Source organism: Lontra canadensis, unplaced genomic scaffold, assembly GCF_010015895.1.
Source record: "Lontra canadensis isolate GAN:19392208 unplaced genomic scaffold, GSC_riverotter_1.0 scaffold25, whole genome shotgun sequence".
In the NCBI taxonomy this organism is placed as follows: domain Eukaryota; kingdom Metazoa; phylum Chordata; class Mammalia; order Carnivora; family Mustelidae; genus Lontra; species Lontra canadensis.
In genome coordinates this window covers 421,568-439,069 of record NW_022631019.1, presented here as the reverse complement: position 1 = coordinate 439,069, position 17,502 = coordinate 421,568, and the positions used below count along the sequence as shown (strand labels likewise).

Sequence of the window (17,502 nt, the reverse complement as noted above, 5' to 3'; positions counted from 1 at the left end):
CTTCTTGGCCAGCTGCTAGAGGCTCTTAGGACACTGGCATTCTCCCTTGATCCCTTCTCAGGGCTGTTCAGGGCTGCGTCACTTCTCACGGGGCTGTGGGGAGGCCTTGCTTTGTCATATAGAGGTGTCTGGGAGTGGGGGTTGGGTTCTGTGCACATCAGGCAGATCCTGGGGAGGAGCAGGGGTTTCCCTGCAGGTTCTTGGTTGTGCTGCTCACCCCACATTCTTTTAGGGTGCTGGGGAGGCCCTTGCCACGTGCATGGCAGCCAACCAGCTAGGTTAGCAGGCTTCCAACTGCTGGGCCGGTCTGAGTCCCTGTCGGTCGGGGACACAGCCCATGCACGTGCTGGGTGTGGCGGAGGAGGGTGAAGTGGCCATGACCTGGGAGGGACCTGACGCCATTGAGGGAGCAGGCCGCCTTCTTCATGGGGCTGCCAGGGGTCAGCAGTTGGGCTCCCAGCAGCCCCTGGGGTCAGGGCTGAGGTCCAGGACAGCCAGAGCACCCTGCCAGCCCAGTCACCTGAGAGGACACAGCGAGCCCCTGGAAGGCCCCCAACTAGGGTCCCAGGCACCCTTCCTGGGTCTTGGTTTCCCTATCTGGAGGTTGCAGGGCGGGGGCAGAGGCATCAGGGCCCAGTGATGGAGCCCTCTGGGGTGGAGAAGACCGTGACCTATTAGTACCAAGCATGGCCTCATCCCGCCTGGCTTCTCAGCAGGGCCTCCGTCTGCCGGTGGCGCCCTTGTCCAATGCCCATGGCTGCTGGGTACCCGTGTCTCCTCCCAGCCCTGTCGCAGTGGCTGTCCTGTGGCTCCCTCTGGCCTTCCCCCCCCCCCCCGCCCCGTGGGTGAGAGGAGCGTCCGGATGCTAAGTTGATCTGCCATCTGGAGACCAAGCCTCTGTCCCGAGCAGAGCGTGGCCGGCTGGGGAGTCCAGGAGGTGTGAGTGACCGGCTTGTGCAGGAAGCCACAGACCCGCGCTCCTGGAGTTGTCTGCTGACAGGGCGGCACCACATGGCCCTTGCTCCAACTTCTGCCCCCTGGTCAGGGGGCGGGGGTCCCCTGAGGTACGGCACCTGGCCACATCTGGAGAGATTTCTGGTTGTCTCAGTTGGGGTCCTGCTGACAACAGTGGGAAGAGTGTGGGAGTGCGGCTGGAAATGCCCTGTAATGCACAGGACAGCCGACACCTAAAAGTCTCCAGACATCAGTGGTGCCACAGCTGAGACCTCTGCTCCAGATGTCACTGCTCCCATGGGGTCAGGTCCTGAGCCTGCCCAACCCCCCCACCCCCGCCACTGCCTGGGCTGCCCTTGTACGGATCACACTCTGTGGCTTGGGTGTGTTCGCGCCCCAACCACGACTTCAGGAGGCAATTTTGGTGCTTTATTTTTATATCTGCCGTTCCTCCCAGGCTATAAGAAACTTCCTCTTCCATATGGGGCCTCCACCCTGCCCCCCAACCTGTGGGATGTGCAGCCCCTCTCCTTGCTGGCCCCACACCCGCCATGGGGAAATGGCGGGGGGCAGGAGGGGTGTGGCCGAGGCCCCTTCTGGCCTTGTGTAGGGCTGGGGTGCCGGCCAGAGGAGACGCCAGCCAGGGCCAGAGCTGTTGGGGGTGTTCTTGGGCACTTGCTGGGGGCCTTGATTCCTGGGCCTGATGTGGAGGCATCACTGAACTCAACCCCCATGCCTGTCCCTCTGCCGCTCTGTGCCAACCGGTATCTCTGGGTGTTCCTGACTACACAGTGGGCCCAGGAAGGGGCCAGGCAGGGGAGGGTGCTGAGGCCGGGTGCTGGGCCCTGAGAGGGGCTGACTGTGGCCTGCTTAAGGCAGATCACCTGCAGGGGCCCTGGGCCATGAACGGCCGCACTCCCTGCTGTCCAAAGAGTATGCAGGCTGGGGCGGGTGACAGCCTCAGAGTGGGACAGAGGCTGCAGAAGGAAGCCTGCTCGCTGGGCCTGGCCATGGCCAGTTGAGCTCACGGAGGAAGGTTGCTGGAACCTGGGTGGGCATGGGCAGGAGGGAACCATCCTGTCTAGGGCTGGGTCGTGGGAAAAGTCCTTGAAGGGCTCTTTGAGCTGTGGCCTCTGGGATAGGGCTGAGGAGTCCAGAGCTGGGTCTGGAGTTAGCCTCACGGTGGGGGCCGGCAGGTGACACACCTGGCTGGGCGCCTAGAGGCCAGCCCATGCACCTGTCAAATTCTGTCCCCTGATGACCTCAGCCTCATAGGGCCATTTGGAGGAGGAAACCGATCCAGGGCGTTGGGTCACACAACAGCTGAGTGTTAAGGCAGGGACTAGAGTCCAGACCCAGACTTGGATGCTTTTAGGGGGGTCGGGGGATGTCTGAACAGCGTCTGGAGGCTGCGGATTCTCTGTAGGATGTGGGATGGCCTATGTATGTCTGCGTGTGCTGAGGAACACTCCTGGTTGCACAGGGGCGGGAAGCACTAAACATTCCCGGGGACCCATGGGGAGTGGGGGGGGCAGGGTGGGCAACAGCAGGGCTGGCAGGACTCCCTGAGGCCAAGGTGCAGGGAGACCTCAGGCCAGGCACAATCTTGGGCCAACTCCTGGAGAACCTCCAAAACGTGGCCGACGCCAGGGTTGAGCTGGGTCACCAGGTGGCATTAATAGCATCTCGTAGAGTGTAAAATTGTGGAGCACACTTGTCCCAGGCAATTCGGGAACGCAGGGTTCAGCTCCAATGGCACACGGGGGGAGCGCCCTGTGTGCCCGACATTGCCTGCCCTGAGTTGGCCTCACGCTGGTGTGGACAATCTGGTCCAGGAGGAGACTGATCCTGCCCAGAGTCCTGCTGAGCAGAGCTGTGGTTTCCTGTCCCTCCCACGCCTGTTCTCCTGGAGGTGGGTCAGGTAAGCACAGGGTCCTCTGGGCTCAGACGGTTGTGGGGGGTGGTGCTGGGTGCTCTGGGCCCCTCCTGGCCTCCCAAGAGGAGCCCATTCATTTTGGTCCTGTTGGTTTCATTACTTTGTATTTACAGTTAGGTTTTTACTTTTTAACGTGCTAGCCAGGTAAGATTGTAGCTCCACGTGAAGTTCTTCTGCAAAGCTCGTAATAAAACAGCAGCTTCTGCTTCAGCGTCCAGGGTCCGTCACAGAGGCGGCTCCTGTGGCCTTCCTTTCTCGGACAACTGTTGGTTTTCCTGTTTTCTTCTGCATGTTTGTTTATTGATGTATCAAAATTCAGCCCCAGACTTGCCGACAGAATTTTAAAAGTCACAGTTTGGTCCAATTTCTCAAATGATTCTCCCGGTGGCCCCTGTCTGGGCTGCCCAAGGCCCCACCCACTGGGTCCTGTTTCTGGGTCACCACGTTCCCCTCTTGTGCAGTCTTCTCCCTTCTTTCCATGGAGTATAGTTTCTTTCTTTCTTTCTTTTTTTTTTTTTTTTTTAAGATTTATTTATTGCAGAGCCAGGGGCAGAAGGAGAGCATCTCAAGGAGATCCGATCCCACGATCCTGAGGTCAGGACCTAAGCTGAAACCGAGAGTCAGATGCTCAACTGACTGAGCCATCTGGCAGCCCTCAGGGAATGTGCTTTCCTGAGGAGGGATGCCCCGGGTCAAGAGGGCGGGACGAGGACTGGCCGACGGGAGTGAGTGGATTCCAGGCACGAAAGGTGTGCTGGGCTCCTGCAGGAGTGGCGTCATTGCCCAGCCAGTCTGTGGTCAGCCCACAGAGGGGACTTTGCCTGCCGTCACGTGGCTAAAAGGCATTCATGATTCAGCTACAAGTCTGGCTGGCTTCAGAACTTGATTTAAAAAAATTATTTTAATAGAAGTTGTGCCTGTGTGTGCCTGACTAGGTCAGTAGTCCAGTGGTGCTTGGGAAAGAGAACCACCCCACTTTTCCCAGAGGCAGTTTAAGCTCTCTTAGATGATTCTTCTGGTATTTATTTATTTACTTACTTGTTTATTAAGATTTTCTTTATTTATTTGACAGAGATCACAAGCAGGCAGAGAGGCAGGCAGAGAGAGAGGGGGAAGCAGGCGCCGCACTGAGCAGAAAGTCCGATGTGGGGCTCAATCCTGGGACCCTGAGATCATGACCTGAGCCGAAGGGAGAGGCTTAACCCACTGAGCCACCCAGGCGCCCCACTCTTTTTTTTTTAAGTAGTCTGTGTACCCAGCATGGGGACTGACATGGGGCTTGAACTCACGATCCTGGGACCATGACCCGAGCTGAAATCAAGAGTCAGAGGCTTAACTGAATGAACCACCCAGGTGCCCCAGGCAAGTTATTTTTCCAGAAAATATTTAAGGTTGTGTAAATGCACACACGTATGTTTAACTAATCAAGTACGGGCTCGCTCTCCTTGTAAACCTCAGCGCTCCGAGTTACTTGCATTTCATCATGTCACTTACCCCTCACCTCCCGCGGCATGTTCTCTCTGAAGGCGCCGTCATTACCTCCCCTTCCCTGGGCACATGCTGCTCGGCGCTGTGACTTCGATGCTGCTCCTGTTGAAAGCGGGTCGACCTCCCCTCCGCTTGAGGGCTGGGTCTGCTCTGACCCACTGAGTGTGGTGGAAGCTGCCAAGCCTCAGTGTGAGGGGCCTGGCAGCTTCCGCCAGAGGAAGGGAGCTTGGGCTAGACTCCGGAATACCAGCAGGCTGTGCAGAGGAAGAGGCCCGTGGACGGAGAGGGAGTGGGTCACGTGGACAGAGGGTGCCAGTGGAGACAGAAAGGGCCGTGTGGATTGGGGGGGCCAGTGGACAGAGAGGGAGGGCCCCAGGGAGACAGGACCCACCTGATAGCCACTCTGAGGCCCAGGTGCCAAAGTGAAGCTGGCTGGATCCCAGCCCCTGCTGAGCTGTCCCAGCCGCCACCACCGCGTGGGACACAGACGAGCTGTCCTGGCAGAATTCCTGACCCCCGGAGTCCCGAGCGGTGAAAGGTCACAGACACAGGTGCGATCTGCCCTGCAGTGGGGGTTGGGGCACTGCCCTCGGCGATTCTGCTCTCTCTGACCGTGATCGGGGACTCTCCTGCTGTCATTTAATCGGTATGCAACCGTGATGCTTACTTTCTGTTGGGTTACGATCCAAAGCACCTGTGCGGACTGTCCCTGGAGGCTGCTGGCTGGCTCTTTGGCCTGTCCCATCACTCTCCCGACAGTCAGTTTTCAGCACTCCCTCACCCCGGGCACTGAGGCTTCTCCAGGCGGTTGTGCCGGTCTCTTTCGCCAGTCCTAAGACTAGCCGCTTCTCCAAGGAGCCCTGGTTCCTTTTGTCGGAAACCAGTCTTAGAAACCAGGATCTGGGTGCTGGTGAGCCTGTTGCTTCCTGGACGACAGAGCTAGAAAATGCTCGTACGCGTGCTCTCCCGCGTGGGCTTGTGTGCGCCGGCGTCTACACCAACCTGAACACAAGCTGATGCTGGTGTCTCCAGCTGTCACCCATGACCACACAGGTCGTTCTAGCTGCCTCTCCTTGCTTAACTCCAAGTAGTGAGACACATGCCTGCCACGGCGGCCACCCACTTGCTGAACTGGGTGATGCTGGCACACACCAGAATCGATAAACCAGAGCCTGTGGGACACGGTGCTACTGGCTAGCGAGGAGGGCTGTGCACAATTCTTCGACCCCCATCCTTGCAAACTCTTCTCATCCCTGAAGTGAACTGGGTCAGCACTTCGCCACCCTCTACACTAAGGTCATTTCATTCGAATTCCGATTCACTCCGATTCTCCCAACTTCCTAAAATAGCTTTTTTAAGACTGTGTGCATTGAGGTTCACACCGAGCTGTGCTCTTCCTTGAATCTTGATAAGCACACGGGGCCACTCACCCACCGGGACAATTCCGTACAGAATGGCTTCTGTGCTCACGCCCCACCCCAGCTTGTAGTTGTAAAGCCAGTTCCTTTCAAGGTGGTTTGTTCTGGATCAAATCCTACAGGAGATAGTGGGTAATTTTTAGAGATACTGAAATTCCCAAAGACGGACTACAGAGCTAGTGATCACTATATAAAAACGTTGTTGTTTTTTTGTTTGTTTTTTTTTTTTCCAGATCCTGTCTCGTTTGGCTGGTAAAGGTACTGTGCCATGCATGTTGTGTCATCTCCAGGTGCATGTCGATGAACTAAAGTATCCGGAACATGGACACTGGTTTGCAGAGAGGCAGACTGCTGCTGTTAAACTGAACCAGAGGGGCACCTGGTGGTTCAGTGGGTTGAAGCCTCTGCTTTCGGCTCGGGTCATGATCCCGGGGTCTTGGGATCGAGCCCCGCGTCGGGCTCTCTGCTCAGTGAGGGGCCTGCTTCCCCCCTCTCTCTCTGCCTGCCTCTCTGCCTACTTGTGATCTCTGTCTGTCAAATAAATAAATAAAATCTTAAAAAAAAAAACAAAACTGAACCAGAGTGTCGGCAATGATAGAGAGAGGGAAACCAGTTGCTTCCTAATTGAATCAGGAAGAGCATCTCCCTCACCCAGGCTCAGCCTCCTTGGGGTTTCCCTGTGGGTCTCGGGCTGATCCCCATCCATCTTGAAGCAGGAGGCCTGGGAGCATTCAGCTTAGCCCAAGATCCATATGATGAGGCAGAGTAAGTGAGAGTCCAGATAGGAGTGCTGGGCACGTGAGGTGATGGGAACTCTCCAGGCTGCATGGCCCGGGGCTCACTGCAGGGGGGCAGGGTGCTGGTTTCCCTGTTGAGAGCCCTGGGGGAAGGTTACTGTGGCCGGGTCAACCCTTTGAGATGGGCGAGGGACAGTGTGTTGTGGGCATGACATCGCTGACCCACCTGGCCCAGCCCATCACATAGGAGAACTCCGTCCTCATGCAGCATCCCTCCCAGGAGAGCTCAACTCCACGCTTACTGTAAAGCCGAGATGCTTGAAGGAATCACATGCACAGGGCACCTGGGGGGTCAGGTGGTGAAGCCTCAGGCTTCGACTCAGGTCATGAACCCAGGGTCCTGGGATCGAGCCCCACATCAGGCTCCCTGCTCAGCGGGCAGCCTGCTTCCCCCACCTCTCTGCCCGTCTCTCTGCCTACTTGTGATCTCTGTCTGTCAAATAAATAAAATCTAAAAATTAAAAAAAATTTAAAAAAAAAGGAAAGATTGGCTGGTTCATGATACAATGTCTCTATTATTTTCATATTCTCTTTTTTTTAATAAAGATTGTATTTATTTACTTGTCAGAGAGAGAGAGAGTGTGTGCACAAGCATGAGCAGGGGGAGGGGCAGAAGGAGAGGCAGGCTCCCTGCTGAGCACGGAGCCCTCTACCCTGAGACCATGACCTGAGCCGAAATCTAGAGTTGGACACTTAAACCGACTGAGCCACCCAGGTGCCCTGTTTTTGTTTTTGTGTTTTTAAGCGCCAAGGCTCTTCGGGCATTGTTTTGGCTCCTGCCCACACTGAAGGGGAGGACACGGGGTGTGCCCCCCGTGTGCCCGGAGGACTGTGTTCCCGTTTGTTCACAGAAACCCTTGGCGCTATAAGCCGCCGCACGTTCCCGCATCCCCAGACCACGTCCTTCTCTCTGAGACCCTCTGAGCCCTGACTTGCTCACTCAACACATTAGCCAGATGGCGGCCGCACAATGCTCCCCGTGCACCCAGCTCTGCTCTCCCATCCGGGAGGCAGCTCCCCCGGCACTGGCCTGGACATTGACCTGGGTGGCCGTCCCAGTCCGTCCTGTGGAGGGAGAGCTGCCCTGTTTTCATCTCTTGACAGCACTTTGAAAACCATCTTAGCTGTCTGTGAGCTGGCCTGCCGTCTGTCTGCCTCTCTCCAACAGCTTCTGGCTCCCTGGCACACAGTAGGTGCTCAGCACATATTTGCCGAGTGACAGGACAGTGGGTGTGAGCACGTGTCTCCGTCTGTCTGTGTCGTGGCGGCTCGGAATGCCTGTGGTTTCTCCTCCCAGTGAGCCTGGCTGCCTGGAATGTCCCGAGTCAGTACCTGATTCTCAGTGGGGCTGGTTGACCCCTGCCTCGTCCAGTCACACCTCCCTAAAAGAGGGGAGGTGGGTACAGGGTTCTGGTCTGGCAGGGGGCTTGGCTAGAGCTCCGGGTGGGACTGCTGATGTCAGTAGTTTTGTCCTGGTGCGTGCTACTCCCGAGGAGTGGAGGTGCCAGGCGAGACTGGGAAATGAGCCACCCACGGGCACCTGGGAAGGGGCAGAAGGCCCGCCGGATGCCACTCTCACCCGTGGCTAATAACTGCAGCGAGTGGGGGTTTTGCTGGCCTCGAGCAGAGCGGGCCAGGGAAGAGGGGGTCGGAGCCCTCCACTGCCTCTGTCCTTTCTCTCCCAGAGGTGCCTGGGGGTCAGCTTCCCCACAGTGGCAGTCCCCTCAGATTTACACATTTGGGCTCAGGTGAGGGCTGAGTTTCTGCTGGGAATGCCCCAAAGGGCTCAAGGCCAGGGACCCTGCTGGGAGCGGGAGGACGCCCACAGGCTCCTGGCTCAGGGCTGGGAGCTGACCTGGGGCCCCTTCCAGACAGAGGGGCCGGCACTGGGCCATTTCTGCCTCCCTCCAACATGGTCTGGACATTTTCCCTCCATGGGGGAGAGACAGCCCAGCAGACAGAGGCGGGAACAGAGGACAGAGATGGAGAGACATGGGCGGGCGCAGAGAAGGGAGGTCACCGGCTAATATAAACCAGTTAAACAAACAGGAGGAGAGGCCAGGCCTCAAGACCAGGCGGGGCTTGTTTTTCCAGAATGAAAGGCCCAGGGAGGTGCTGGGACCAGGATGAGTTCTGATTCCAGTTTGAAGAGGGGCTCCAACCCCCAGGGCCTGAGTCTTGCTGAGGAAATGGGTCCATTGTCAGGGGGCTCCTCACACCCTCAGAATCTCATTCCCTCTGCTGTAGCAATGAGTCCCCCCACCTTGCCTGAAGCTGGACAGTCCAGCTGAACTGGAGTTGCTGCTTGTCTGAGGAAATGGGGGCCAGAACAAGGTTCCAGGGTGAGACCCTGCCCACCAGGGACTGGGGCCTGTGACCATGATTCTGTGCAAATGGATAGTCTAAAACATGCACTGTGGGTTTTGGTGGTTGTTTGGATTCTTTTTCTTTTTCTTTTTTTTTCTTTTTGAGGTTTGCTTAACTAGAAAGAGTGGGTTTGGAACAGTGTGTGATATGCTATTTTGCATTTGTTTATGTGACTCTCTAAGTTTTCCCAGAGCTCAAATTTGTACCTTCCGTTGGGGAGGCTCCCATACCCGCCTTTCCCCCTCCACCCTGGACTGGGAGCATCCTAGCCAGGGTTTGGTTTCAGGGACACCAAGCTCCCTCCTTAATGGTGGGCAGATGGAGGTCCAGGCCAGGGGGCAGGGGCTGGTCAAACACTGCCCCTCGGTGCTCAGCGTCACCACCGTCATGCCCTGGCAGGCTCCTCCGGGTGGTAAAGAGTGCTGATGGGCCGCAGAGCCCATCATACTGTCCTAGGGTAGCCCCCAGCCTGCCCCCCACCCAGGGTGGGTGTGACTGTTCATTTCCTTTCACAAATGAAGAAATGTGGCCCCCGGAGGAGGCTGAGGGGAAGAGGGAAAGAGGGTAGGTCTGGCACCCTGGGCTCCTTGGGGGTACCAGTCCCAAGATGCCTTTTTGCTAGGAGGGACATCTTGGGCTCCACAACGTGCACAGAAGGGAGGACCTGCCCATGCTGTCCACACAGGGGAGCACCCTGGGTCGGTTCCCCTGACAGAGGTGCATGTGAGATGACGTGCACCCCAGAGCCCCGCCCTGCGGCAGCCCCAATTGGCCTCATATGTCACAGCCACCCCCACAGCATCTGGGACCAAGCACTCAACCCTCCTGCCCCTTCCAGGGCTGGGCAACTGTCCCCTTCTCCTTCTCCGGTACCTGGGCCAGAGGAGGGACAGGGTCTCCACTCTGATTTCCCCTCATTTTGTTGGACGCAGGGCCCTGTGTTCCTACCCCTCCTCACCAGGCCAGCCAAAGATTCGGGGAGGACTAGGGACCAGCTGGAGCCAGAGGGGGCGGTCTGCAGACTGTTGACCCCGCCCAGGACTCCGTGATGTCATGGTGGGTGCTAAGGAGGGGGAGGGGGCCGGGCTGTTTTTCTGGAGAGTTGGAACACAAGTGAGACAAAGCGAGGCAGTCGGGCCAGGCAGGCGCCATGGAGCTGCGGCCCCAGGTTATGATCTGGGAACTTGTGCTTCTACAGAGTGAGTGTGGGGTGGGTGGGGGTCCGGAGTCTTCCGGAGTCTGTGTTCTGGGCAAAGCTGCCTGTCTGAGCTTGAGAGCAGAGGAGTGGGACGCTCCCACTGCCGGGAAGGGGCTGGGTCTGGGGCGGGGGTGCTCAGGGTGGCAGCGCACCAGGATAAGGGGCCCCCAGGACCCAGGAGGGGGTGAGGTTTGATGTGAGATCTCCACCAGAACTTCCTCTCACACGGATTCCACGGATTCGGGAGCCAGAGGGCCAAGAAGGCTGGGAGGTGCCTCTCACTGGGGTCCCTCCCCCACCCCACTCTTCCAGAAAACCCCTCGGGTCTGCACTTCTTCCTGTGGTCAGAAGAGGAGTGGGTTGGAGGATATAGGGGGCCTGGGAATGGTGGGGCTCGCGGGGTCTGTTCTAGTCACCCCCTTGGCTCCCAGGCCTCCTGAGCCCGCCTCCTGGGCTGGCCTGCTGACCCGGCACATTCCTCCTGGTCCTGGGCGCTCAGCCCATCTCTGGAGCAGGAACTTGCCTGTGGGGTGTGGACAGTCCAGCACTCCTGCTTTAGACCTCTACCCTTCAGGACGGCTGGGGGGCTCTGGCCCTGAGAACTGGCCGTGGGGCAGGCTGCCCAGCCGTCTGAGGAGTCTTGAGGGCTTGTGTGGCAGGGTCCTTGGCAGGTGCATGTACCTCATTGGACACGAATGTGCAGAAGCCCCCAAAACAGCCTTGAGCATCATGCTTTGGTGCTCTGGTGGCTTTGCTGCAGCGATGGTAACAAGCACATTCCAGAGCTGGCTCTACCATTCACCCCCAAAAGGGCAAGAGCTGTCCCACAGTCGAGGCGGGTGGCTGTGAGGGTTAGGTGGGGCTGTGGGGACTGTGCCCGTGCCATGGGAGGCTAAAGGAACCCCCTCCCCCATCTTGTCTGCCTGGCTTCTCTGACTTCGTCCCCACCTGTTAAAACGGTGTCATCCTGGGGGGCTCAGCTGGTTAAGCATCTGCCTTTGGCTCAGGTCACGATCTCAGGGTCCTGGGATCAAACCCTGCCTTGGGCTCCCTGCTCAAGGGGAAGACTGCTTCTCCCTCTCCCTCCCTCTTTCCCCCATGTGCTCACGCACACTTGTATGCTCTCTAATAAATAAAACCTACTTAAAAAAAAAAAAAAAGAGAGAGAGAGAGGGTATCATTAACACCCACCTCAGCAAGGGCTGTAATGGAACCCGGGCAGCCAAGTGGGGGGTCTGGGGCTGGGTGGGTGACCTGGGTGCACAGGGTCAGGTCATCCCCTCCCCAGTGCGACTCTCTGCTTTTTCCAGGTTCTGCTGTCCTTCTGTCCTCAGGTTAGTGACTGCCCTCCCCTGGAAACCACAACACTAACCCTCCTGTCTTGCCAGACCCACCCTACCCCTTCCCCTCGGGTCCTACCCTCCACCAGTGACCCCTCCTCCCCACCAGTGCCCTCAGGGCCCGCGCCAGCCGCCAGCTCCGTGGTGTCCGAGTCCACAGTGAGCTGGGCGGCGGGCGCCCTGGCCGTGCTGCGCTGCCAGAGCCCGAGAATGGTGTGGACCCAGGACCGGCTGCACGACCGCCAGCGCGTGGTCCACTGGGACCTCAGCGGCCGCCCGGACGGCGGCCCGGCCCGCAGGCTCGTAGACATGTACTCAGCAGGCGAGCAGCGCGTGTACGAGCCGCGCGACCGCGGCCGCCTCCTGCTGCCGCTCTCCGCCTTTCACGACGGCAACTTCTCGCTGCTCATCCGCGGTAAGGGGCCTGGGCGCCGCGGCGGGGGCCCGCGGGGGCCGCGGGGGCGCGGGCCGGCCGCGCCCTTCACCGCGGGGCTTTCTGCCGGCCCGTAGCGGTGGACGAGGCCGACGCGGGGTTGTACACCTGTAACCTGCACCACCATTACTGTCACCTGTACGAGAGCCTGGCCGTCCGCCTCGAGGTCACGGACAACCGTGAGTGTGCTCCCCACTGCGCCCCCCCCCCGGGGACGCGCCCCTGCGGGCTCCCTCCCCGCCCGCCCGCGCTGACCCGCCCGCACCCGCAGCCCGGGAGGCCGGCGCGCACTGGGACGGCGAGAAGGAGGTGCTGGTGGTGGAGCGCGGCGCGCCCGCGCTGCTCACCTGCGTGAACCGCGCGCACGTGTGGACCGACCGGCACCTGGAGGAGGCGCAGCAGGTGGTGCACTGGGACCGTCAGCCGCCCGGGGTGCCGCACGACCGCGCGGACCGCCTGCTGGACCTGTACGCGTCGGGGGAGCGCCGAGCCTACGGGCCGCCCTTCCTGCGCGACCGCGTGGCGGTGGGGGCGGACGCCTTCGCGCGCGGCGACTTCTCGCTGCGCATCGACCCGCTGGAGCCCGCCGACGAGGGCACTTACTCCTGCCACCTGCACCATCACTACTGTGGCCTGCACGAGCGTCGCACCTTCCACTTGAGAGTCACCGAGCCCGTCGCCGGGCCGCCCCCGCGGGACTCGCCGGGCAACGGCTCCAGCCACAGCGGCGCCCCTGGCCCAGGTGCCGCGGCCCATCCCCCCGCTCCCCACGGGGACCTGGGTGTTGGCCAAGGGGAGGGCCCCTCGGGCCGCGGCCGGCCGTGCATCCCTTCCCGAGCCCCGCGCAGCAGCGGGGGCGGGTGGGTCCGGTGCACGCTCCGTGGGTCTGCGGCGCACTCCCTGACACCGCCCCGCACGACCCGTGCAGATCCCACCCTGGCGCGCGGCCGCAGTGTCATCAACGTCATAGTCCCCGAGGGCCGGGCGCATTTCTTCCAGCAGCTGGGCTACGTGCTGGCCACCCTGCTTCTGTTCATCCTGCTGCTTATCACCGTCGTCCTGGCCGCCCGCCAGCGCCGCTGCGGAGGTGAGCTGGGGCTCGGGTCCGCAGGGTGCCCCCCACCCCCGCAGTTGGGGGTGGGGTGTGGGGCGTGGGGCGTGTGCTCTGTGCAGAGGGTAAACTGGGATGGGAGGGTTCCTTAGGGCTGAGGGAGCTGGGGAGGGGGTGACACTGCCCCCAACATGAGTCTTCCTCCCCAGGGTACGAATACTCGGACAAGAAATCGGGGAAGTCAAAGGGGTGAGTGTCCCCTCCAGGCTCTCCTGGGGACCAGACCCCCCCCCCCCCCCCCCCCCCCTGATCTAACTGCCTACCACCCTCTCCACCTCCAGGAAGGATGTGAACATGGCAGAGTTGACTGTGGCCACAGGAGACCAGGCTCTTTACAGGAGTGAGGACACCCAGCTAGGTGAGGGAGGGCCCCAGAACCCAGGTGCAGACTGCGGCTCCCAGGCCTGAGCTAGGTAGGGGAGGCACATCTCTGGGGGCCGGGGGGCCTCACCCTGCCCTCCTCCTGCACCAGATTACAAAAACAACATCCTGAAGGAGAGGGCTGAGCTGGGCCGCAGCACACTTCCCACAAAGAACATTGACTTGGACAGAGGTGAGTGACTAGGAGGGCTGGGCCCATGCCTCACCCTGTCCACACTCACTAGTCCTGGGAGGAGGAGTCCTTGGGCAGTCCTGCTAGATGTCTGCCTTGTGTTTACCCCTGTGACAGAGGGGCAGAGGGCAGACACCCACCTGTTCCCTTGGCTTCCAGAGTTCAGAAAGGAGTACTGCAAGTAAGGGATCCTGGGCTCCTGGCTGGGCCAGCAGCCCTGCCAGCTCCTGTCCGTCCGTCTTGGAGGATGACCTCCTGACCCTCATGTGGCTCACCTGACCCCCTTCCAGCGGCTGGTCCCGCTGTCCTGGAACTTGGCCTGGACTGGCACAGAGCAAAGCTGCCTCCAGCCCCTCTCCCAGGAGCCGTCCTAATCCTCTCTGGGATTCTGCTGAGCTGCAGCTGGCCTCTTTGCCAGCCCTCAGCAGGTGCCTGCTGGCTCCCACACTCCCTGGTGGTCCTGCCCCACCCCCCACCCCAGGCACAGCCCCAACCCCACTGATGTTCACCAATCCTTCAGGCTCTCCTGGCCCCTGCCACCATGGGCTGAAGCTCGGGTCATCCTCAGGGCTAGCACCCTGGCCCCTTTCTAGGGGGAGCCTGCAGCTGGGACCTGAGGATTGCACACTCCAGGCCCCAGGCTAATTTCCCTCTGCTCTGTGTTGGGCTACCTGGGCCTGCCGTGGAGCTTCTCTGCCTCCCACCCTATTCCAGCTTTGTTTCCAGCAAGTGCCTTGACAGTCACTGGGCTCCATGTGACTTTTGACTCTGACTCCCCCCCACCCCAGCAGCCCCTCCTTGGGCTGGCATCTGGGGCTGGGACCTCATTTGGGTTCTGTTTTGGCTGAGGACAGGGGAGGAGTAAAGACGGTTCTAGAGCGGTTTGTGCTGCCATACCCAATACCCCACATTTGCTCCTCCTGGGAAATGGCCACCATCACAATAAAGACCACGTGATTTTTAGACTTGGCCCCAGGTATGCCTCTGTGGCTCCCACTTCATGTCCTGGGGGGCGGAGTCTGGGCCTTGGGAACCTCAAGAGGCTTTCCTTCCCCACCCATTTCTTTGAGTGGGAGGTCTGAGTCTAGGTATCCTGGGAAGAGCGACATCGGGTCCAATCCGGTGTCACTGTTCCTGGTTGGGTTGTAAAGGAGTTCCAGATTCTCTTCTGAGGGCTTATTTGGACAAGGAGGAGGGGAGCCTGGACATGCTCAGAGGACAGCCCTCTGAGCAGCAGAATGGGATTAGATATGTGAGGACAAAAGGGGGAAGCAGGACACTGGTGAGGGTGACAGGAGGGGGCTGCAAGAGGAAGAAGCCAGTTGTGTTTCCCCAGCTCTGACCTCAACCCCCAAAACTCTCCCAGGGCAGCAGGAAGTGGGAAAGGATGTCTGTCACCCCATGCTAGAACCTGGAGGTGGTGTGTTGAGACTGCAGGTAATGTCTGGCTGAATTAGGGGCACAAGCCAGCCACACAGGGTCAGCAGGTAACCTGGCATCTAAGCTCCCACTCTGGGGAAGTGAAAACCCTAGGGCCGCTGTGAGGAAAGCACAGTTTCAGGACACGAAGAAAGGAAAGTCAAAAGATTAGTCACAGATCCCAAAACGGGGCTGTGCTGAGCAAGGCTTCAGAAGGGCAGTCCTGCATTCCGGATCAGGAGAGAGACAGCAGGACAGCACACACCTACTACTTATAAGGTGATCACTGATTTTTTTTTTTTTTTGTAGGCTCAGTTCTGAGTGGTCATTTTTAAAAAGGTACCGAGGGAGACACAAGGCAGGAGTGTGCAGCCCGCATCCTAGGCTCAGGCTCTTGCCTGAATGTGCAGACTCTGGATGTGAGCAGGGTTGTCAGCTGTGCAATGCTGCTTGGACAGCACTGGAGTGGCTGTCCTCTCACCACACACCTGCAAGGATCCCACAGTAGCAAAGGCCGGGGGTGGGGGGAGAGTCTGGTCCAGGGAGCTGTGGCTTGCTTGCCTGCCTCCCAGCCTGGTGACCCCTGGCCCCATAATGGCTGCACTGCTCTGACCACAGACTCACTCCTCCTTGCACTGGACCAGCCTGACCACATCAGAGACCGCTGGTACTGGTCTCTAACCTCTGGCTATCAGCCTCTCTCATATGACCTGTGCAGCAATGCGAGAAAGAGAGGTTTGGGGGGCGGGCAGCAGAGCGCAGAGGGGGCATCAGACCCGCATCTGTGAGACCAGCAGTCACTGGTGTCTGGCCTGGGGGATGCTGGTCTCCTGGGAGCTCTCAGAGTGGGGACTGTCTCCCTCCCCTAAACACCCAGCAGAAGGCCACAGCAGACCCTTCCTCCAAGGCCATGCTACCTGGCTTCCTCAGATTACCTCTGTGGAAACCAAGACCCAAGGGGAGACGCTGCATGCTTTGCTGATTGAGTGTCCACCTCACAGAGCCCTGTCCTCTCTCCCCACCAGAGCCTAGGGGGATGGAGGTCAGTGCCCTTGGCCTAGGCTGACCTGGGGGTGGTCTCTAGCCCGAGCTCAGGGGCTCTCCTTCAAAGTCTGGCTCCTGCAGTCAGCGGCGGATTGATGGGCTTTTTCTTGTGCTGATCCACTGCCCAGGGATGGTCATGACTAGGCATCTGGGACAGCTCCAGGCTCCAGCCAGCTTCAGGGGGAGTGCCAGGACAGGTTGCAAGGGGTTATCAGTCATCCTCCACCATGATCACTCTCGGGTCCTATCGGCCTTCACTCTCACCGTGTGGGACTCCCTCTACTGGCCTCAAGTCTTCCTCCTGGGGTGGGGGAGACCCTCTACCTCCAGCGGGATCAGCGTGTGGTTGGAGTCTCTACAGCCCGAGGGCTACTGCTCTGGGTCTCCCTTGGTCCCCAGAGGACCCCAGGCTGGTTGGATCGACAGAGGCGGTGATGGGGCGGAATCTTCGCCGGCCGCCAGAAGCGCCCGGCCCGGGGCACTGTGTGCACACGTGCGTGCGCACTTGGCCGGCGCCGACCTCCGCCGCCGCCTTCAGCCGCACACGCACTCCCGCCTCCTCGCGAGCACCCGCCTGCGCTCGGCGCGCGTTTCGCGGAGCCTCTGTGGCGCCGGCAGAGGACGCGCGGGCACGCAGCGGGCGTCCGGGCACGGGACCGAGCTGTCTCTGGCTCCCGCCCGCACACAGGTGACCTCAGCTTCCCGTGCTGTCCCCCCAGCTGCCCGCCGATGTGACCGGGACGCCCCCCGACTCTGAGCACCCACGGGCCCCGGAGCGCTCGCGAAGGGGGTGGAGAACCGGAACCCTACTCCTGGGTGGTGCGGTCGACCCCTGGGGGCCCCGGCGGGGGACCTGGCGTCGCCTGGGGCGGGGTCTCCCTCCTGACCGCAGGGCTGCTTCCGGGGGCTCCCCAGCCCTCTCCCTCCGGGGGACGCGCGCCTGTCAGCCCACGGGCCGACACCGTAGGCTGAGCACGGGTTACGGCCCGAACACATTGGGGGCGTCCCGCGTGCCGGACCGGGGACCCCGGGTGGGAGAAGGGGGGCGGGGACGGGGCACGGGAGAGCCGCGGGAGCTCTACGCCGGCGGCCCCGCCGCCGCCGCCGCCGCCGGCTCCGCCGCCTACGCGCTCCCCCTCACCCCTACCCCGGCCCTTCCGCGCGTGCGCATCCCCGCCCCGCGCCGCGCCGCCAGCGGCCCGGTGACGTCAGGCCCCTCCCGCTCTCGGGCGCCCCCCGGCGGGCGCGCTCAGGCCCGGGGCCGGCGGTCCCTTTAACTGCACGGCCCGAGGGGGCGGCGGCGGCGGCGGCGGCGGGGCGCGCCGACGCGGCCAGGCCTCGCGCGCCCTCCCTGCCTGCGTCCCCGGGCCGGGGCGGATGGGCGGCCGCGGGCCGCGGGGCAGCAGCCGGGGCGCGAGCGGAGCCGGGGCCGGCGGGGCGGGTG

General features: G+C 60.7%; 1 protein-coding gene across 2 annotated transcripts; it reads left to right on the top strand.

Annotated features, from left to right (window-relative positions):
* The first annotated feature begins 9,724 nt into the window (after positions 1–9,724).
* MXRA8 (matrix remodeling associated 8) lies at positions 9,725–14,566 on the top strand. 2 transcript variants are annotated; one of them, XM_032863130.1, is made up of 10 exons: positions 9,725–10,159; positions 11,469–11,492; positions 11,608–11,913; positions 12,009–12,110; positions 12,203–12,673; positions 12,860–13,018; positions 13,192–13,231; positions 13,324–13,400; positions 13,515–13,595; positions 13,755–14,566. In XM_032863130.1, exons 1-10 carry the CDS (start codon positions 10,111–10,113, stop codon positions 13,778–13,780), a joined length of 1,335 nt encoding a protein of 444 aa, XP_032719021.1. In that variant the 5' UTR covers positions 9,725–10,110; the 3' UTR covers positions 13,781–14,566. The 2 variants fall into 2 exon arrangements, with proteins under 2 accessions (XP_032719021.1, XP_032719020.1); XM_032863129.1 differs by lacking the exon at positions 9,725–10,159 and having other exon boundaries at positions 11,334–11,492.
* Positions 14,567–17,502: the final 2,936 nt, after the last annotated feature.

Bases quoted from the DNA above. Each gene is read 5' to 3' on its own strand.
- MXRA8 (XM_032863129.1), top strand. From the start codon at position 11,366: ATGGAACCCGGGCAGCCAAGTGGGGGGTCTGGGGCTGGGTGGGTGACC. The intron at 11,914-12,008 runs GTAAGGGGCCTG...GCCGGCCCGTAG, and splicing joins CTTCTCGCTGCTCATCCGCG to CGGTGGACGAGGCCGACGCG. The intron at 12,674-12,859 runs GTGCCGCGGCCC...CGACCCGTGCAG, and splicing joins CAGCGGCGCCCCTGGCCCAG to ATCCCACCCTGGCGCGCGGC.